The sequence below is a fragment of the Podarcis pityusensis genome, assembly GCF_964106645.2.
Source record: "Podarcis pityusensis genome assembly, chromosome: 15".
Taxonomy (NCBI): Eukaryota; Metazoa; Chordata; class Lepidosauria; order Squamata; family Lacertidae; genus Podarcis; species Podarcis pityusensis.
In genome coordinates, this window is record NC_138040.1 from 41595734 (window position 1) to 41618912 (window position 23179).

The 23179-nt window shown below is 43.7% G+C and overlaps 1 protein-coding gene across 2 annotated transcripts in view; it reads left to right on the forward strand.

Moving 5' to 3' along the window:
* The window catches only part of EBF2 (EBF transcription factor 2), a 260319-nt gene that overhangs the window by 233489 nt on the left and 3651 nt on the right, over positions 1-23179 (forward strand). Inside the window, exons 15-16 of one of the 2 annotated variants that reach the window (XM_080982465.1) lie at positions 10774-10941; positions 15550-15613. In XM_080982465.1, coding sequence (XP_080838591.1) covers positions 10774-10941; positions 15550-15581 — 200 coding nt within the window. In that variant the 3' untranslated portion in view covers positions 15582-15613. The remainder of the gene's footprint in view (positions 1-10773; positions 10942-15549; positions 15614-23179) is intronic. The other variant, XM_080982464.1, reaches the window with a different exon arrangement.

The following is a 23179-nucleotide window of genomic DNA, read 5'->3' on the forward strand; positions in this document are numbered from 1 at the left end:
CCAAAGGCAAAACTTCATAAATATGGAGCTCTCCCTCTCCCTCTCCCCCCGCTCTCCCACACCACTCAAGAATATATAGCATTCTTCCTCAGCACCACGTTCTTTCTCTCTGCAAAGCATTTTTTGCTATTGGCCCACTGTGGCCATGGTAGTTGCTAGAGTGATCATGGCCTGTTCCATCCTGCAGGCCTGGGTCAAACTACATGCTAAGTTAAGTAGACATTTAAAATAGTGCGCTTAGGATTAGCCACTTTCTTTCTTTCTCTGAAAAAGAAGTCGTTGTGGGGTCCTGGCCCAGATCATTAATATGTTATATCGTGGGAGCATGTCCTGCATTGTTTTTCAAAAAGTCCCTGTCCAACTGCAGTTCATAATTTTGAATCAATGAAATACAAAAACAATCCACAGTTCTAAAACAATTGATCAATAAAAAACAAACATCAGCACAAAATTAACAGAAAGTCATGCAAACTATAAAGAAGTGTAGAACCAATAAATGGCACTTTTAAACCCAGTTTTATCACTTCCAAGAATTAAAAACAGGTAGGAAATAAAACACCTGGGAGAAAAGAAAAGCCTGGCACGGAGAAACATTTAACAAGAAATTACTAATCTGTGTTCCAGGTGAGCATCTCTGGGGAGAGCATTCCATAACCATGGTGCCACCACTGAAAAGGCCCTCTGCTTACTAATCCTGTGCTTCTTTGGATGCATGGTTAGGATATATAGTAGTCACCTACTGTACCTCATTAGGGGGCAGAATCTGGAGGAGGGTCTCTGCTGATGATCTCAAGGTGCTCAACCTTGGGTCCCCAGATGTTGTTGAACTACAACTCCCATCACCCCTAGCTAGCAAGGCCAGAGCTCAGGGATGATGGGAGTTGTAGTCCAACAACATCTGGGGACTCAAGGTTGAAAAAGGCTGTTAACAGGTACCAGTATATATTGGAAGATGTGATATAATATAGGGGTCCCTAAGTCGGTTCAATGGCATCTTGTATGCCTCTTTCTGGCAGCTCCTGCAGCTCAGCTGGTGCAAAACGTGTTTTCTGGACAGCCCAGGACCAATGTGGCAGGCAGCAGTTATGTGTTACTAGTCTCTGCAGCCACAGCAAGCGCTATGATTCTCTAGTGGTTTAACTTCTTATGAAATGATTTTAGAATGTTGTATTATTTTATTGTTGCTAGCCGCCCTGAGCCCGGCTTCGGCTGGGGAGGGCGGGATATAAATAAAATTTATTTATTTATTTATTTATTTTATTATTATTATTATTATTATTATTATTATTATTATTATTATCCACTTTGTCGGTGCCCAGCCGTGGTCCTGTGATGTCACACCTGCAGCACGTGTGTGACTTCACATGGCAGGAGAAGACCAGTGTGGCCTCCAGAAGGCCCAACGAGGCCATGGGAAGACCCAATGGGGCTGCAACGGGCCCACCATGGCTGCAGGTGCTTCCCACAAGGCCTGCCATGGCTGCGGGTAGGCCCATCGCAGCCTCAGGAAGGCCCCAACAGAGGCCCCACAGCAGAGGTGGAGGCCCCAGCCCAGTCACTGTGGCGGCACCAGAGAGCAGTAAGGCAGCTGCCACTGGCGGCTGGTGGAGGCCGGGCACCCACAGTCAAAATTTTGTGGGTGTCCAGGCCCCCCAGAGATGGCTTCAGTGCTTGTGACTACCTTGCTTGTTTTTTGCTTGGTGGGCATGTGTGCCTGGATACTGGATGGAAAGGTCTATGTGTGTATTTTCAAAAAACCCTCTTGACTTTTATGTGGCTGCTGTACAAAGGTCACTTCTGTTGCTCCACTCACTTTTGCTTCTGGCACCATCCATCGCTGGGATGCAGACCCCAGAAAGTTGCCCATGAAGGAATGTGGCTTTCAGGCTGAAAAAAGCCCCCCCCCCCCGCCTTGCATACAGTAACACAACTTTAGAGTGTTCCCAGCATTTAACACACATTATCTCATTAATTATTACAAGAAGCCATTAAAATAGGTGGTGGTGATTGAAGAGAGGTTATATCGGAAAGAGAAAATGATCTGCCTGTGTAAGATTAGAGGGGCGTGATTATTATTTTTTTGTGGGGGGAGATTCGCAACTGCCATGGATACACCTTTAACATAAAGGTGTACCAAAAATCTTCCTTTGCTTTCAGAGGGGGCCTTGTTCCCCTGTGAAAGTGGAAGAATTTTCAGCTGCTTTTAGGGCATGGGAGTAATTCTGAGAAATATTGAGGACTGGGTGTATTTGGCATACCTTGATTTTAAACAAGGTGGTCAAACATTCAACATTGTCATCTTCTTCTTTATTTGTTTACTGAAAAACCATGTCCTTATGTTTTAGCCAAAGTCAGTGGCAATAGCACAGCTACCCATTTGGGTGGCCTGCCTCCTGTCTCCCACCTGTGCACTGTGGTGGGGAAGTGGCAGTCCTACTGGACCTTATACTGTATTAGATCTTTGCTCCATCAATCCCAGTATTGTCTACTCTGGCTGGCCAGCAGGTCTCCAGGATCTGAGCCAGATCTCTTTCTTACTATCTGAAATCCTTTCTAATGGAGGGCAGGGATTGGAAGTTAAGGTCACCAATGGCTACTAGCCATTATAGCTATGATATACCTCCACTGCTTGAGGCAGTGAGCACTGAATACTAGTTCCTGGGAATCCCAGGTGGAGAGAGGATGCTAGACTAGGTGGGCCTTTGGCCTGATCCTGCAGGGTTCTTATTGAAACTGGGACCTTCTGTGTATAAAGCAGAAATAGGGAACTTAGTGGCCTCCAAATGTCATTAGACTACAACTCCCAACACCCCTGCCAGCCAGAGTTGATGGGAGTTGGAGCGCAACAACATCTGGAGGGAGCTGCAGCCCAAGATATGAAAAGAGGTAGTAAGGGAACACCTAGCTACTTTAAATGAATTCAAATCTCCAGAGCCTGATAAGCTGCATCCAAGGGTACTAAACGAGCTTGCGGATGTAATTTCAGAAACTTTATCTATTATCTTTGAGAATTCATGGAGAACAGATGAGGTCCCTACAGACTGGAGGTGGGCAGATGTTGTCCCCATCTTCAAAAGGGGGCGGGGAGGTAGCTATCCAGGTAGCTACCAATCGGTGAGCTTGACAGGGAAGGTCCTAGAACAGATAATTCAACAGTCTGTCTGTGAGCATTTAGAAAAGGATGCTGTGATTTCTAAGACCCAGCGTGGGTTTCTCAAAAATAAGTCATGTCATTACCAACCTGATTTCTTTTTTTGATAGAATTACAAACTTGGTGGATCAGGGAAATGCTGTGGGCATATTGTATCTTGATTTCAGTAAGGCTTTTAACAAAGTCCCTCATGATATTCTTGGGAGGAAGCTGATAAAATGCGGGTTGAATGACGTAACTGTTAGGTGGAATTGTAGCAGGTTAACTGACCAAACCAAAGAGTACTCATTAATGGTTCCCCGTCATACTGGAAAAAGTGAGAAGTCGGGTACTGTAGGGTTCTGTCCTGGGCCCGTTGTTGTTCAGCAACTTTATAAATGACTTGGATGAAGGAATTGAGGGGTGCTCATCAAATTCACAGATGACACCAAACTGGGAGGGGTAGCTAATGCCGCAGAAGACAGAATCAGAATTCAAAATGCTCTTAACGGATTGGAGAACTGGGCACAAGCTAACAAAATTAATTTTGATAGGGACAAATGCAAGGTTCTGCACTTAGATAGGAAGAACCAGATGCACAAATACAGGATGGGGGACACCTGCCTTACTAGCAATACATGTGAAAAGGATCTAGGAGCCTTAGTGGACCACAAGCTGAACCTTTGTGATGCAACATTGTGATGCAGCAGCAAAATAAGCTAATGCTATTCTAGGCTGCATCAACAGAAGTCTAGTGTCCAGATCAAGGGAAGTAATAGTACCACTCTATTCTGCCTTGGTCAGACCACACCTGGAATACTGTGTCCAATTTTGGGCACCACAATTTAAGAAGGATGTTGACAAGCTGGAATGTGTGCGGAGGACGGCAACCAAGATGATCAAGGGTCTGGAAACTAAGCCTTACAAGGAATGCTGGGCATGTTTAGCCTTCAAATATCTTAAGGGCTATCACATGGAGAAGAGAGAATGCTTTTTTTCTCCTGCTCTGGAGGGTAGGACTCGAACCCATGGCTTCAAGTTACAAGAAAGGAGATTCTGACTAATTATCAGGAAGAACTTTCTGATAGCAAGAGCTGTTCAATAGTGGAATGGTCTCCCACAGGAGGTTATGGACCCTCCTTCCTTGGAGGTTTTTAAGCAGAGGTTGGATGGCCATCTGTCATGGATGCTTAAGCTGTGATTCCTGCATTGTAGGGGGTTGGACTAGATGACCACTGGGTCCCTTCCAATTCTAAGATTCTATGACATATGATCAACAACTGAGCTCTCCCTCTCACCTGTAAAATCAACTTACAGTCTATCCATATCTTTCTTGTCGGTCTTACCCAGAAACTAAAATGAATCATGGGGGTGTGGGGAGTGAGGAAAGAGAAATCCGCTAAGATGCTGGACCATCAAACCATCTGCTCCAAGTCATAACTTATGAAAAGTATTGTGCTAATATTAAAAATCAAACCTAAATTCCAGGTTCCTCATTCAGTTTTCACGGGAGAAAAGTAGGCCGTTTGACTAAATAAACCGCTTTATCCACTAAGGTTGAGGGAGAAATTTAGTTCAGCTTTAAAAGCAAATCTACCTAATCTGCACTTTCCAATGCAATACACAAACCTAAACACAGCCATCCACGGGGGTAAAAATGCATTATATTAGGGGAAATTGTTTTGTGAAATCTGTATATTAATCAAAATTGCATGCAGAAATGTTCGTATTAGGAGAAATTCATAGTTAAATGCTGAAGAATAGGAACTTACTTTTTTATGTAAAAAAATGCAGACTGATGTGGAGATGAAAATTAGAGTGGGGTGAAAATTAGAAACTGAAAGGTAATTCATCCATCCCTAGAAATGGACTTTGCAGCTTGATTTGGATAGATGCTCACACACAATGAATGTAAATTTGGAATATTAACCCCCATTTAGTTCTTTCCATTTTTCATTGCACCCATCCAGGGTATTGCATGTTGCAGCATTATAGTTCCTTGGTTTTTAAATGCAGACGCTTTCTCTGCTGTCACTTCAGAAATCCAATATGTGTAAGTACACCAGAGAGAGAAATACGTTCTCTTCTCCTCTGGTTTTATGAAACTTAACCCGCACTCCTGGCCATTGCAAAGATTTGTACTTCTCCTTTACCAGCCACTCATATCTAGGAACTACTGTTCAGCAGCTGGTCTGTAGCCTTACTCCAGCAAAATGGTCTTCTCTTATGTTGATGGGTCCCAGTGGGCTTACCTGGTGGTGGCGACAGCATGAGAAGTTTGCAGAATCTTATTGATTTTCCACAATGCTCCTGCATATTGTTGTTGTGTGGCATTGTGGAGCATTCAAATGACAGCTCTAACCAGGATGCTGGGGCCAAGGAAGTTCTTGAGGGTTCCACATGCTGATGCTAAACCTTGCAACCTACGCAGTGTTAACCTAGGAAGTTGCCAGATCGCTGGTCCATCCAGCTCAGCATTGTTTGTACTGGCTGGCAGTGGCTTCCCAGATTTTTGGACAGGTGCCATTCCAGGCCCACATGGAGATGCCAAGGATTGAATCTGGGACCTTCTGAATGCAAGGCAGATGTTCTCTTATTGAGCTACAGCCCTTCTCTCCAAACACAAGTAGGGACACGCTTTTAACAACCCAATTCTTTTATCAAGTTGGAGGGTATACCGGTAGTGAGCAGTACAGTAGAGCATCAACAGTTATGCACCATGCCAGCCTCACCACTGCCTTGCCCCTCCCTCTCTATCCCCTGGTGAGCAGCAGGGAAGCAACTGGAGGTCAACTGAGTACTGGCTCCACACCGTGCTGCCTGATTCTGCGGAATAAGCAGCTGGATGGTGCAGTTTGGTTTTAGTCTATACTCTATACCATTAGCCGCATCCACTAGCACAAAAAGCTGAAGTAGCAGCCATCATGAGAGATGGGGGAGAAATTTGATTCAGTTCACATTTAAAGGCAAGCCTACTTAATTTGCACTTCCCGGAACAAGATTGGACCAAAACATAGCCATCCTTCAAAATTTGCATTCTTCCGAACTTTGAAATGCAGTTTTCAAGCCAAGTAAAGTGCAAGAAAAATGCATGTATTGGGGTAAATTATGCATAAAAGTGCACACATTAGTGAAAGTGACATATAAAAATGCATTAAAACAGGGAAAGTTGCATTGCAAAAATGTGTGTGTTGGGCAAAACAAAATAAAATGCTGCTGAATTTTCATGAGGGCTTTTAAAAAAACCATGCAAACTGATGTAGAAATGTGGAGAACTGAACTTGAGATTGGAAAAATGAGAAACAGAGAGAAGCTGAAATTGAGAGATTCACACAGGCCTGGTCATCACTCCTTTTAATAAGAAACTCAGGTGGTGAGTCCTGGCAGGACTGGAGACCAAACCAGCCACTAAGTAACAAAAGGAAACTATCATTGTACTGCGGAGGTATAATAATAATAATAATAATAATAATAATAATAATAATAATAAATGAACTGAGGGAGGAACACCCCCCCCCCAAAAAAAAACCCTCCACAGCCTAGTAAAGGCTGAGGATGTTCATCAACCATGGAATGTTGTGTGTTATGGCGGCTAGCTGGAACCCTGAACAGGAGATGACTTATTAAAAAGCAAGTACGGTATGCATAATAGTTTGTTGCTGGTCCCTCTTGTTTGCTTTAATAACTATTCCATCTGCCCAGTTATGAGTGTCCGTAGTGGAGCTGGGATTAAAGGTGATTGTTCCAAGTCCTTGTCAAAGTCATTTCGGTTAAGATAGCCATTCATTATCTACTGACAATACTGAATTGTTTTCAAAAAATAAATCCAGACCATAGGATGAGAACATATTGAGGTATTTTTTTAAAGAAAGTAATATTAATAATAATCAGTTGCCTTTTTGAAAGAGTCACCCTTCAAGAAAGAAATTTGAAATGTCTATTGATTTTTGCACAGAGAGTTTAAAAATGGCCAAACAGATGTTTGGTAGATTTTTTTCCGCTTTTTGTAAAAAAGAAAACCCTTACAAACTCCACTTCCTGACTGAGTTATGTGTGCCAAGTTTTAGCTCCAGGGAAAAAGAGAGAAATTTTTACAGCTGAGTTATAAACCCCTGACAATAAGGGTTTACAATGAGATGCTGACAGACCCTTTAAAAAATTAAAAAAGGAAATGTTCAGGCTCTGAGAAGAAAATGTGCAGAGTAAAATCCAGCTGTGATTGTGTGGGCATGCTGTGGATTTGAGCAACAAAATGAGTGTTTTTGCCAACTGGATCCCAAAATGAATTGCAAGGCTTAGTTCCTTCCAGTTTCAACCATCTCTCTCCTAGTGTCTAAAGTTTGCTTCAATCATCATAATAATAATCACCATCTAAAATATTGGTCTTTAGCTTCTGTGTCCTGCAACATTTGACAGATGAAGATAGGGACACCTTTGATATTGTTCTATACTTAAAATCCAATCATAAGAAGAACATAAGAGGAGCCTAGTCCACCATCCTGTTCTCACCGTGGCCAATCAGATGTTGTCTGTCAAAAGCAGGACCTCCTGAGGTTCCTGGCAACTTGTAGTCAGAAGTGCACTGCCTTTGACTATGCGGGTACAACAATAGCCATCAGGCTTAGTAGCCAGTGATAGCCCTATCCTCCATGAATTTGCCTAACCCTGTTTTAAAGCCATTCAATTTGGTGACCATCACAACCTCCTGTGGGACCAAGTTCCATAGTTTATCTGTGCACTGCATGAAAAAAAAAATGCTTTCTTTTGTCCATCCTGAGTCTTTAGTGAATTTCAATGTCACTGCATGTCTATGAGTGTTATGAGAGAGGGAGAAATCATGTTTGTGTCAGTTTATTTGAAAGATTGCCTTGCCCCAGATGTGCCCTCTGAACCACTGGCCACTTTACAAGACCACATAATATTCATTCCAACCAGTCTTCTAGTGTGGCAACACCTAATCTCTGGAACGTCCTGCCTATTAATAGTTGGCAGTTGCCTGCTCTGTATTGCTTCCAGTGCCTGCTAAAATAATGGAATAATAGAATTCTACAGTTGGAAGGGACCCCAAGTTACCTTGTTCAAGCCACATTTTACCACTTCCTCACAAGAATATCATGGGAGACTTTGTCAAAATCTTACTGAAATCAAGATACACTAGGTAAAGGTAAAGGACCCCTGGTCGGTTTAATTCAGACAAAGGTGACTATGAGGTGCAGTGCTCATCTGGCTTTTCTGGCTGGGGGAGCCTGGTCATGTGGCCAGCATGACTAAAGCACTTCTGACGCAACGGAACACTGTGATGGAAGCCAGAGCAGTTTACCTTCCTGCCACAGCAATACCTATTTATCTACTTGCACTGATACGCTTTCGAACTGCTAGGTTGGCAGGAGCTGGGACAGAGCAACAGGAGCTCACCCCATCATGCAGATCCCAATGCCAACCTTGTGATCGGCAAGCCCTAGAGGCTCAGTGGTTTAGACCACAGCACCATCCCATTAACTTTTTCAAGATACACTATGTCCACAGCATTCCCCTGACCCACCAAGCTTGTTATGATGTCTGGCATGACTGGTTTTTGCAAAACCCATGCAGGGTCTTAGTAATCACCACATTCTTTTGTAAGGGTTCACAGACCGACTGTTGAATTGTCTGCTCTAGGACCTTTCCTGGTATCGATATAACTAAATGGTAACTAAAAGTTTTTTAGTTTAGAGAAACCTACACAGACATAAAACTTTATTATTCAGATTTGTTGAAAAACTGCTCTATAGTTTGCTACATTTCATGTCTACTTGTTTTTAAAGTTTGATTTTATCCATTTGTGTGGATAAAACTGCTTAGAGATTTTTATTGATTATTATGTGGTATATAAATCTTGTTAAACCAACACATCAATAAAATGCATTGCTCCAACAACAGCACTTCCAGAGATGTACTCACACAAACATTTACAATCATACATAAAAAGAAAACTAGCTAATAGATATAAAAAGAAAGGGAAGGAGAAATTTATAATGCAGGAAAAGGAGTATATGATTGAATATTACCCTATTATACTATATTATGTAATAGCTTCAGGTCTTATTTATTTGTTTATATCAAACAGTTTATTGAACCAGTCAACATATCTCATAATGGAATATACAGTACATCTATTAACACTTAAAAAATGAGATACAGTACTAAATGACTCTTTTGACAGGTAGTGAAAGCGGTTATGTTTATAAGGACAAGGTGGTTTTTTTGTTTTTTGTTTAAATCCATTGCTCTCAACAGGAATTTACTTACAGTTTTTGCAATAATCTCATTTGTATCCAAGAAAAGAAAGCCATGTATCTTCCAGGCTACAAATAATGGCCACTGAATTAATCAAGTCTTTCAGGAGATCTTTGTAAAAGTTGCAAAACAAGGACAATGTGCCTTCCTGTTTCTGTTTCTTCTTAGATCTATTGTTTGCTGTTGCTTAACATTACAAATAAAACCTGTCTTTTGAAAGACCTACTTGTAATGTAGCCATTGTTCGCTCTGTTACAATAGAATGGGGTCAAATAATGCCCTTTTCACCCTAAGGGCCATGTTCCCTCCTGGACATCTTTCTGATCCACCCCCTAATCTTCCTGTGTTGACTGGGAAGAGGGTTTCTGAGCATGTTGGACTGAACATACTTGGAAGATTCTTGCAAGGAACCTTGATAAAGAAGGGTGTGTGCAGGGACATCACAGGCGGAGCCAGCATACACCTCCCTGGTGCCTTACACTCTGGCCACACCTGTCCCATATACAGTGGAACCTCGGCTGCCAAACGTAATTCATTTTGGAAGACCTATCAAAACGTTCGACAACCGAGGCGCAATTGCCGGTCGGCAATTTCAATGGAATTGAATTCTTCCGAGACATGCTCGAAAACATAAGCATTCACTTCCGGGTTTTCGTTATTTGGCTTCCGAATTGCTCAGCTTCTGAGATGCTCGAAAACTAAGGTTCCACTGTATTTAAAGCACTATTAAGGTGGTGTACATGTTTCTTCTTCTCCTCATTTTATCCCCCCAAAACCCTGTGAGGTAGGTTAAGCTGAGAGACAGGGACTGGCCCAAAGTCACCCAGTGATCTTCATTGCTAAGTGGGAATTTGAACCCTGATCTCCCAGGCCCGATTCTGACATCCTAACCACTACACCACACTGGGGCACTTTAACAGTCATGGTTTCTCCCAAAGAATCATGGGAACTATGGTTTGTTAAGGGTGCTGAGAATTGTTAGGAGACCCCATTCCTATAATTCCCAGAGCTCCCTGGCAGGAAGGATTGAATTGTCATTCTGGGAGGGCAGTAGGGGTCTCCTAAGAACTTTCAGCACCCTTAACAAACTACACTTCTCAGGGGAAGCCATGATGGTTACAGTGGTATAAGAATGCCTTAAATGCAAGTTGTGGATGTGGCCTTTGTGTCAGAACCTTTCCAGGCTGAACACCTGAACTGGGCTTTGGAACCAAATAACTAAGTTCTCATCAGTCGCCCCTTAAAGATGCTCTTTGGATTGTAAATTGGTGTGAAGTGGGAGGGAAAGAGGGAGGGGAATTTTCCAGTCCCCAAAATTCCTATTTCTTCTAATGGAATTTCTGTTTCTCCCTTCCCCTTCTCTTCAGTGATGTCTTCAAGTCCAACAGTTGGTTCCTCAAGCACTTCCTCCATCCTCCCATTCTCCTCCTCTGTCTTTCCTGCTGTCAAACAAAAGAGTGCCTTTGCTCCCGTCATCCGACCCCAGGGGTCTCCTTCCCCGGCTTGCTCCACTGGCAATGGAAATGGGTTCAGAGGTACGTAAAACTCTATTTTCCACTCCCTGCCCCCTGGAGCCTCCGTGCATGCAACGTGTTTTGTTTCAAAGGCAGATACAGAAACAACAAAGAAGCTGAAAGCTTGGAGGATCTCGATGCATTAGCAATATCACTTAAACAACACAGATGGAGTCCAGAGACAACAGGAATCCTGATAATGCATCAACGGAGAGAAACTGAACAAAAACAATGTACGACCTGGAGAGAAAGGTTTTGACTGTTCTTTAGTCAGGCCTTGTTCATAGTGGAGGGATATACAACTAACACATATAAGGGGAAACTCCATCAGAACTGCACAGCCAATCAGAAGACAGCCAACCTCAGCAAAGATCATGACACTGTAACTGGTTGCTAAGCTACGTCACCAGCAGCAGCCTCTTGGTTGGCTTGCTTTAACATTGAGAGAACACCTTAAGTTGCACTCTGAATGATCTTTGCTGTTGCACTTACAACATGATGTACAAGTAATGTTCGTGAATCTGGGCTGAATGTAAGCTGGGTACCATCTAGTTCATGATATCGGCAGGCAGGAATGTTTCAGGACTGTTAAAGTTAAAGCGAAGTGTAGTAGGTAGGGCTGTATTTTTGGAGTGAGCCTACTGGAGCCCGCCTTCATCTAGGAGATGTGTTCCCAAACTGTGGTCCATGAGCTTAAATCAGCTGGTCTAGGGATGTCTGAGAACAACAGTTACCTTTCAGAATGTACACTTCTCTGAATGTTGTGCTGTTGTCCCTGCACCCTACCCAAAAGAGTATGGAGAAAAGTATGTTTGGAAAATATGTCCCCGAAAACTAACATCTGCAAATGGAGTAGTGAGTTTTTAGGATGGAAGATACACACACACATAGATTTGTGAGTGTGTGTGTTGGGGGAAGCAACATTCTTTTAAAGACTCTGTGAGGAGGCCCATCATTTATGGTGGCTGCAACAATGGGCATTTGGTCCCTGTTGTATTTTCAGTTTTTGATGGGAACTGTTGGAGCTCCTCTCAGAGGACAGTGACTGCCAACCCCATCCCTGTGAAGCAATGTTTCATTCTGGGGATGGGAGGGTGGCTGCTGGCTGGTAACGACCAAGAAGAGCTGTATTGCCAGCACCTGCAGAGACTGTGTTATAAAAAGTTAAAGAAAGGATAATTAATTGTTGCCACCCATGGCAAGCCCTCCCACAGACAGCTGAAGAGTTCTTTCCCCTCTCCCAGTTGCCTAGAGGTGGCTTTTATTTATTTTTTTAGTGTGGAGTGTATTTGTGAATCTCCTTAATAGCAAGCTAATAAGTTTCCACGTAAGACCTACTGGCTCACCCATATTGCTAGGTAATTTGCAAATGGAAAAGGGGGGAAATCATTCTGAAAGTGCCACTAGATTAAACCAGTGGTCAACCAGATACCTGCTATTATTATTATTATTATTATTATTATTATTATTCACCCTAAGGTCCCAGAGTGGGTTATAACATTAAAACACAACATTATGATGCAATATTAAAAACAGTTTTACATTACAACTTAAAATTACAGAAGTAAGGTAGGTCCAGAAAATATAGACCTTTTAAGTGGAAGGCAGTAGAAGACAGGAGTGCCTAGTGTGCTCTGGTCCATGGAGTCACGAAGAGTCGGACACGACTAAACGACTAAACAACAACAACAACAAAGTGTCTAAAGCCAGGGCAAAGGGGTGCATCTTCAGCAATTGCTGGAAGCTGTATAATGAAGGTGCCATGTGCACTTGGGGACAGTCAATGAGAATGCCCTCTTCTGAGCCACCCCACCCCCTGAGCTTCTGAAGATGGAGGAACTACCAAGAGGGGTGTCTCTGCTGATCTTAGCACCTGAGAGGGTAGGAAGGGAAGGAGACTTAGATGCAATAACTCTGTCCCATCCCTCTTTTCCAGCAAATGATATTCACATCCTGGCACTCTTGGGCAGCTGACTGGTCCTATCACCTGCCCTGGACACTCTACTGTTAGCAGTAGCAACCAGTTTAACTTCCCACACTGCCCCAAGAAAGCAAAGCAAAACAAAGGTTCACTTGGGGCTCATGCATACCTCCATTTACCCCACAGCTTTCCTCCAGGAAAACCCATGGTTTAGCATTAATTCGGAACAAGTGGCAATTGGGTGGTGGGGCAAAGGCAAACCCACTTGGACCCATGCCTGGAAAGTGTGGGACACATGGAAAAGTGCTTGGCTCTTGCTTTCTAGGAATGGGACAAGTAGAAGTGTGGATAAGCCCTGAGAGACAAGTGGGCAGAGGGATCAGGCTAGAGGAGCAGGTCTGGCAGGGAAGGGTTGAGGCTCCATTGAGGAGCTTCTTTAATGCAAAGGTCCCAGGTGTGATCCCCAGCATCTCCTGAAACCCTCCAGAGCTGCTGTGTAGACAATACTGAGCTACAGGAGCACCATCGGGGGCAGGGGGGCTGAGGACCCTTCCAAAAATTTCAAGGAGGAGGCCTGGCCCCCTCAATATTCCAGAGTGACATGTGCACGCTGTGCGTGAACACCTGCCACGTACTGATGTATCACACCCACGAGTGACATGAGCTTCTCATGCAGCATGCACGCATGACGTGATCACGTCATGTGGCACCGGCCCCCTCAATTGCAGGGGCAAGACCATGTGCCTGCTGAGCTAGATAGACCAAGTGTCTGAATCAGTATAAGGCAACTTTCTATGATTATTGTTCTATGTGTTCCCTTCTCTCTGGCAATCCATTCCCCCTGAATTCCCATTTGTTTATTTTACTTATTTAGTATGTTTATATCCACCAGTCTTTCTTCCATCAATGGGATGTACAATCTCAATGGTTTCTTTTTGCAATGTGCACAACAACCTTGATGCAATAGTTCTTCCAAATAGTTCTTCTTTCACGTGCTGCTACCAGCCAGCTTGGCCGACCACTGGTTCAACTCAGGAGGCAGAGGCTCTTGGAGCCATTTGTGGGATTCCCTGCTAGAGAATAGGCCTTGGTAAGCGTTTGACGACACCACCCTGGGATGCCCACCATGGTGGCAGTTCAGCTCTTGCAGAGCTTCTCTATCTTCTCCTAAAGTTGCTTAGGAACCTCACCAAAGAAATCATCCCTCTGTGAACCTCAGTGAGACTGATCAATTTGTAAAGGGAGGTGAATGAGAATGGACAGTTCTAGCCATGTAAGTTATTTTTTATAGCCAAAGCCAAACACCCAAAGACATAGAATGGATGGGCTTGAATAAATTTCAGCTCTCCATAGAGCAAAATGATTTTATTATAGGGGAACTGAGTGGTTCCAGGGCCTTCCTGGCCTCAGCACTGATCCCCTATCCTAAAAGAGCACAGACAGGGCTCCAAAGTATATGTGAAATCTCTTCTTGAACCACCAGGGGGTTGAATAAAAAGTATTTATTTTCCCAAAATGGAAACATACAACACAATCTCTTTAAAGGTAACTTGTATAAATGCCCCATAAAATCTCCCTTCCTTGCTTTTTGTGAGTGAATATGCACTTCCACATATACATGTATAATACATATCTTATACATACTTATACATATCTCTAGCGATCTAGTTCCATAGCTAGTTCAACACCTGAAGAGGTTTTTGAAATTGTGTAGAGGACCCAGTCACCACCACTGCCCCCAATATCCTTGATCCACCCACCTTTGACTTCCTACATGGAGCAATAAGGTCTGCAGGGTTATTGTAAACATGTTCAGGCGAATGCGTTTAGAAGTCTCCCCACAGTCAGGTATCCTACTTCATCAAGGTTCCATTCTCCCCTTGTTTGTTTACAACTGTGGTTGCACAGCACGTGGAACCCATCAGTCTGCCAAATTATCACATAGTCTAAAAATGTCCCCCACCCCATCCTAAACCAGATCCCCATTTTCATGTACAGAAAATGTCATGTGTGAAGTGTTCCTTACAGATGTTTTGAAGTGTGACCATCTACCTGAGCAGGAAATGGCCTAGGAGCATTAGAAGAGTTCTGCTGGATCAGAGCAAAGTCCTATCTAGTCCATCATCCTGTTATCACAGTGGCCAACCAGATGCCTATGGGAAGCCCGCAAGCAGGACCTGAGCTCAGCCAGGCATTGTCTGCACTTGTGATTCTCAGCAACTGTAAATAGTACATAGCCAGCAGAGGGTAGTAGCCATTGCCTTATCCTCCCAAAATTTGTGTAAATCCCTTTTTAAGTCATCCAAGTTGGTGGCCATCACTGCATCTTGTGGTAAAAAATCCCATAGCTTAAATAAGTCCTCCCTTTTGTCTGTCCAGAATCTACCATCAGTTTCATTAGATTACCCTGGTTCCAATATTATGAGACAGGAAGAAAAACTTCTCTCAGTCCATTTTCTCCCTGGCATACATAATTTTATATGCCTCTATTAGGTCTCTTCCTACCCCCGCCTTTTTGTCTAAACTAGAAAGCCCCCAAAGGGAGTTGCTCCATCCCTCAGTTCACTTGCATTGCCCTTTACCATGTGCATCAACCAGAACAGTACACTATGTTCTACGTGTGGTATATTACAGCATTATGATATTGGCAGTTTTATTTTGAATCCCTTTCCTAATGATCCCTAACGTGGAATTTGCCTTTTTCACAGCTGCCGCACACTGGGTCGACATTTTCATCTAGCTATCCACCACAACTCCAAGAACTCTTTCCTGGTCAGTCACCACCAGTTCAGACCCCATTAATGTATATGTTTGTTAAGGGTGGGGTGGTTGCCCCAATGTGCATCACTTTACACTTGTTCAAACTGAACCTCATTTGCCCATTCACCCATTTTGGAGAGCTCCTTGCAAACCCTTTATTTTCATTTTCAGCATACTTGGTAATCTCTCCCCTAACTCCAAATCCATTATGAGCTGATTGTCCCTGACCCGACACTGTGTTTCTAAGGTGCAATGTAAGGTCAGGGAAATGACTGTACACTTTGGGAAATGAATGTAGTCCTCTTGTTTGCCCACCAGCTTAGATGAGCTCATAAGCCAAGTTGTAGGTGTCCATGATTATTTGCTGGCCTGGATGGGAATCCAGTATATTTGTGAGCACCAGGACTACATTCATTTCCCAAAGCGTACAGTCATTTCCCTGACCTTACATTGCACCTTAGAAACACAGTGTCAGGTCAGGCGCAATCAGCTTCATGGAGCTAAGAAGTGGGTGAGGATTCTGTCCTGCCTCCAGCTCAGACCTGGAATGGTGTGCAGAAGTTTGATTTGTCTCCTTGCTTTTTGAGTTCTATAAATAACCAATCAGTGCAAAGCCAAAATAAACCAGAACCTTGGGGCTGAGGAGAGGACAGAGAGCCTTCCACCCCGAAGCTCCAATGCTGAGGTGCATCATGCTCACCAGAGGGAGCTGAGCACTCTACCAGGGCAAGCATGTTAAATGAAATGGTGGAGTCCTGGGAACCAAACAACAAATGGATGATTATCTTATTAATAGCCATGATAGCTATATAAAGCCTCCATGTTCAGAGGCAATGTAAGAAAGGGCTCAGTGGTAGAGCGTGTGCTTTGCCTGCATCTGGTTGGTCATTGTGGTAAGTAAGATGCTGGACTGGATGGGCCAAAAAGGTTTTTCTTTTCTTATCCCCATATGCTCTCTATTTCACTGGTGTGCCCTTACCACCTATTTCTGATAAAGAACATGTTGTTTGAAAGCTCGCAATGTTTCAAGCAACTGGTTGTTATTCTAAGTTGCTCTATGGTTCTCATTAAGGTTACACAAGGGAGGAAACCCACATGATTCTTGGCTTCCACAATGGTGTTAGGAATGACACACGGATACCCTCAGATAACCCGCCTTGTGCCATGTGTTCCTGCTTTCCGCTCCCTGTGTGCCATCTGCTAGACATTCCTCTTATGTAGCCAGACATGGTAGGCAGGGGGAAAGCAGCAGGCCTGACAACGCCCCCATTTCTTGGCTGCTCCCCCAAATTGATAGCAGGTGTCCTGATCAGGAAAAGCCCGGCATTTATATTGTGTCGGACGTCAAGGCTGCTTAAAAACAGCGTGGCAGAGATGTAATGTGACGTGACGCAACGTGAAGTGATGAGTACCCTGGTGTCTAATCATCTCATCATAGATGCAAGGCAGCAAATTGGAAACTGCTGGAGCAGTACAAAGGAACTGTTGGCCACCTATGCCTTTGCCTAGATCGGAATATCTGAATGGAGAAATTATTCTCACTGTCTCTAATATTTGGGTGTGCATGTCATTGGTTATGTAGCCAAAATGGCATCAGGGAGGGATCAGCAGGCTTGCAGGGGAACCCTAAGGTTAACACAAGTACACAACAGTCTTTCATGGGGAGACTCCTCAGAGCAGGGAAAACAACCAAAATAGCCCAGTGAGGACTGAGCATGCTCACTTGCCACAGAATGCTAACTGGCTTGTGTGTGTGTGGAAAGGAATGGGAAAGTAGCTAGGAGAAGGGGGGAAATGGAGAGTCATGGATAAAGGTATGGATTAATGACTGGAGCATGAATACTCCGCACTGCAATGTTTTGTTGCAGGCCCCATTTCTGTATGCTAAGAGCCACGCTACAAAGCATTATCTGCAAATGCAGAGGAATGAGGCAGAGATTAAATCATGACACTGTAGAATGAACTGCACCTCTTTAGGCTACAGGCTCTGAGAAGGTGGCGCGAGGGCTTCTCCAGCATCCCAGAGCCCTCACACCTCTTTTCCACTGCCTGGAGAGAATGTCCCACTGTCTAACAATAAGATACTGTCAGAAAGTTTTTCCTGGTGTTTAATTGGAATCCATAGTAACTTGAATCCATTGGTTCAAGTCCTACCGTCCAGAGCAGGAGAAAACAAGCATGCTCCCTCTTCCATGTGACAGCCCTTCAGATATCTGAAGATTAGTATCCTATCTCGTCTCCTCTTTCCCAGGCTAAACATACCCAACTCCTCAACCATTCCTCATAAGCTTGGTTTTCAGACCCTTGAGCATCTTAATAAATGGAGGGCAGGGAATGTTAGGTTTCCCCCACTCCCCTGTTATTCATTTATTTCCCCCATCACCCACGTAAGGTTGCAGTCATATAAGTTAAGTGAGTGTAAGTTGTGTGTTTACTGTGTAACTGTCACTTCATATCTTGGTTGCAGCAGTGGTACATGGGAAGTCTTGACAATGGAGAAATTTATTCAGTTTGCATTTTAATGAGAACTCGCCCAGATCACACTTTTTGAAATGATAAGGGGATGATACAGCTGTCATTCAAAATTTACACTTCTCTGAATTTGGTACTGAAGTTCTCTAACCAAAAAGTGTCCACAAAAACAACATACGATGCTACAACATATTAGTGGAAATTGCTTGCAAAAAGCATAAAATGGTTTACATCTTAGGCAAGGATGCAGATATTAGGGAAAATGTGCATGGAGTTGGATATTGATTTATGTGCAAACTTTTTTAAAGAAAAAATTGCAAATTGATGGAGTGAACTGAAGTTAAGCCTGGGGAAATGAGAAACCGAGAGAAACAGAAACGAGCAGATTTGTCCATCCCTAGTGGGAGATAACTGATTTTACTTCCTTGCTGCCACCAATGCCCAGTAACCAATAGGGGAAAGGGCACTTGGCGGTGGCAGCAGAAGCAGGGAAATCACATTTGGAGAGTTCATGCTCCACACCTCCAAATAAAATTATTTTGGACCCGAGTTTCTCTGCCCTGTAGAATACCCAGCAGGAGGTGAAAACTGATGAAAAGCCTTGAGGCACAATCTGGAGAAGCCTTTTGTCAGTTTCACCTCTGCAGTAAGTCCAGGGGAGCTGAAACTGTCAAGAAGCTTTTTTCTCCTGACTTTGCCTTGAGACTTGATTCCTTGTGAAATTGGTGGAGTCTCAAGGTATAGTCTGGAGAACTCCCATGTCGGGCTCTATTCAGTTTTCTTGTTTAAGAGTCTTCCTTCCTCCCTCCCTCCCTCCCTCCCTCCCTCCCTCTCTCTCTCACACACATAGTTCAGGCTTGTGGGATCTACTTTATTTTTTATTAGAACCTCAAGCATAGCCAAGCAGAACCAGGTGCAAAAATAATGGCTTAGAGAGATGGACATAGAATTAAGGAGCCTGTGCCTGAGTACACGCTCAGTGCAGCAATTTGGTTTTGGTAACAGAGCTAAATTCACAGTCATATTATAGAATAGTCCATTCCTGATTTTCCCTACACTTTTTTGTGGGGCCAGAGCACTCTCGTTTTGAAAGGGGGGAGTATATATGTTGCAATTCTATGTGCAGTGGGAATTGAGTTGCAATGAAGACAGGGCTTATTTCTGAGTCAGGATGCACAGGGTCACATCCTCGGCTATTGCTGTTGTTGAACGATTAGGAGTAAGACACTAGAGCTGTGTTGAAACAGTGCCCTGAAGTTCACTCCCCCTCAAATAAATTTAGTAGGCAAACCTCACATAATTTATCCAGGAGGAAGAGAAATTCTCAAACAGTTTATCAAGGATTGGACTTCTCATGAGCAGGCAGTAGCACAACTTTTTTTATATAAGGGTTGATGCTGTTGTTGTTGTCTGGGCACAATTTTGCATCTTCCACAGTGCTCCTGACAAAGCATCATTCTGGGCACTGTGGGGTAGAAAATGAGATCTAAAACAAATGAATGAAATGAAACAAAACCCAATTGCACCTCACTTTCTCTGTGCTATACCTGGCTGATTTAGACAGTAGGTGTTTAAATAACATTATAGCTAATTACTCTCTCCTCTCATTTTTAGACTGCTTATGATAGTATAGTATATCTATGCATTTGAAACTATAGCTTCCAGTGATCTCAAACAAAAGGGGAGGCCTTCACAAGGAGGAAACAAACATTCAAGACGTGATGGTGTTAGTAATGAGAGAAATTTGAGAGCCTCTAGACCTTGGGCAGCGCATGTCCAAGCAATTGTGTATCTTGTTACAAACCTGAGGCTGCTTTTTCCAACAAGTTACTGAAATAACCCTCAGAGGCCATCGCAGAAGAAGCTAATGGGGGAGAGGAATAGTTACATGCCACAGCATTTTCCTCCTTAAATAACGATGCCTGATTTTTTTCTGAGGTTCTCAGCCCAGATCTCACCTCTTATCATTACTGAGATTATGAGTTCAGCTCTTGTGAAATGTGATTGATTACAGCAGTGGTTTGCTATATGTGTGTGTGATCCTAAATGTTTGAAATGTTGTGTGAAGTTGACAAGCCTCAACAAATTTTGTGAATGTCTGGAAACCCACATATGCAGCAGTGAATGCAGAAAGTTATCTAAATTTGACTGTTCACCATTCATTAGTGTATGTCAGAGAAGGTGGGAAATATTAGTTTGGAGGCGTTCACAAATTCACCTGTGATTGTCAGCATTCACATGTGCACATTCGCATTCACCATGCGCAGGCATTCCCTGTAACACAGAAGCAAGAATGCATGTTTCCCAAAGCCAGAATAAACAAGGGAGGAAAAAGCACCTTCCTTCAAGAGGTTATCAGGAAAATCTCAAGCTTCAAACTTCTTTTGATGGGTTGAATAGAATATCTGTGCATGTAGGTATTTGAACCTATAGTTTTCACTGAACTCACTCAAAGCAGGGATGACAAAGGAATCTGCAGAACACAGGTACCCAAGTGGGCTCCCTTGATTTGACCTGGTTGGATCATGACCGGGATTGGATTATATTATGAGTCCACTTCAGAATCCCCAGTCCTGTGGATCCCTTTATGAGGAGCCCAAGAGTTCCTTACCTTTTGCCCAGCTCTTTCCAGGCACAGTCCATGCTTTAGAGCTCCGTGTTTTGCCCTGGCACTTTCCCCACAAAAACCTGCTCTTTAAATCTCAATTGGAGCAAAAGTCAATCCACAGAAACTTTGAATTGGTGTTTCCTCCAATTTTGAGCGCTAGAAAGTGGGTTTTCGTGAGGAAAGCACCAGGGCAGAACAAACCAACAAACATTTGCTAGGACTTAGAGCATTTAGGCGTGGAACTGTGCCTGAGAAGAGCAGGGTAAGTGTAGGAGTGGGCAACAGATTCTCCCCGTTTCCATTTTTGAAAGCTCCAAAACAGGTCATCCAGACACAACCTGGAGTGGGTAGCATGCAAGGCTCCTTGTCATCACACACTTTGAATACAATAGAGCAAGCCCCCCTGGGAATGGTGGGACTTATCAACGTTCTGTCACTCTCAGAGGGAATTGTACAGGGGGTGGGAACACAAGGCTGCCCCATGTAATAAACTTGCTCTATTGTATTCAAATCATGTATGGCAGCAAGGATCCCTGTTTGGGAGCTTTATTTGAAGGCAAGAAAAATGCCTATTATCCAGACAGTGGCAACACTTCATATAACTTCATATTCCTGTGCAGATTTTAAAAGGGTTTCCCTTTAAACCCCACACAGAAATGGGGTGGACTTGGTCCTGGCTCATGTAAAACTGGGATGGACCAGATTCTAATGGGTCCTTCCATCCCTTGCAAGGCCATTCCATAATGATTGCATGCAGATATCCAGAATTTGCTTTAAATTGTAGGTGAACCTTTCCGTTGTCTCTATGCATCATTCTCAGGGAGTACATGAGTGCTGATACATACAGGCCAAGTCCACCCACCTGCCCATTCCACTTGGCTCACTTTTTGCCCTGCATTCCATGGTTTTAAACTCCCTGCAATGCCCTTCAGTGGTCATAGCTCAGCAGAAGAGCATCTTGGCATTTCCAAGGTAGGAGGATGTCCCCTGCCTGAAAACCTGGAGAGCCTCTGCCAGCCAAGGCTCACCCAGACTGGCCCTTCTCCCTCCACTTTCCTCAGAGGAAACTTGATCTTTACTGCTGAATTGGAGCAAATGTCAATTGGGTTTCTTTCTGGATTGCTCCAAATTATCACCAAAGAGCGGGGAAAGTGGTGGCACAAGGGCAAGATCACTTAGACCTGTGCCTTGAAAGCACAGGACAAGCAGAAACCCGCTTTCTAGTGCAAGTCTTGATGAGCCCTCAGTGTAGATAATACTGAGCTACATGGGTCAGTGGCTCAACTTGATATAAGTCAGCTTTCTATATAGCTAGGTTCCTACTGATTTTTTGGAAATCTAAATGGTAGGCATCTTACAAACTCCTCCAGTGGAATGCAGCCTGGTTGCTTCCTTGCACCACAGCCACTGAACCCAATACAAGTGCAGGGGTGTCAGAATGGGGGGGGGGGAGGCAGCAGATGTCAGGGGCCTGGCAGATGCTTCTTTGCTAGAGGACCCCTTGAACCTCAAGTCACCCATAATCTGTCCTGCTATAAGGTATATGTTCCTGTCCTCTGCCAAAGCAACCTGCTTAATGTCACTGCATGGGAAAGATGGCCCTGCTTGCATTTTATTTGTTTTTTCTTTGCAAGTAGGAAAGGAACAAAAGTTCCTTATGTTTATTAGTATTATTAATAACACATACCTAAGGTGTGCATGTCACCCTAGCATCTGGGTGATTTTTGACAAGCTTAATCATGCGCCTCATCTGATCACGACAGTCTTTTGAGGTTAATACAATGCAGCATGTCTCTAATTCTTCCTTTCCATTTCTCTCCAATAAAGAGAGAGAGAGAGAGAGAGAGAGCACAATCCCTGTGGAATAATCACAATGGTTCCTATATTCCCCCCTCATCATGGTATGTCCTGCCATGAACCACCTTTATTGAAAAGTTACATCGATTCAATATATAGTAATACAGGCAAAAATAATTACAGCTTTGCGAGCAGTGTAAGACCTTAATCCGAAGCTCACAAACATTCAATAAAAAGTAGTGCAGACTGGGAAATAGGCTTTTGACAGCACAGCCCCAAAGGGGAGGAAGGGGAGAAGCATCGAGCAGCTTCCAAGAACAAAAGGTAGGCTACAAGCTGCCATTAAGTCATCTCACAGAAATAGGTCAAATAGAGGATTGGACATTTTAGAAAGCAATTAATACCCTTGGATTTTATCACTGAAAGCAGCAATAAAACCAGAGGAAGCTTATGCCACATCATATCAACAACGGGGAAAGCATTCACTTGGCCCCACAGTAGTTGCTGCCTTTCTTGGCAACCCCCCCCCCCCCAAGTTCTCTCCTCACTGAGAGTGTTTGCTGTTAGGGGGACACGAGTGGTGCTGTGGGTTAAACCACAGAGCCTAGGACTTGCCGATCAGAAGGTCGGCGGTTCGAATCCCCCCGACGGGGTGAGCTCCCGTTGCTCGGTCCCAGCTCCTGCCGACCTAGCAGTTCGAA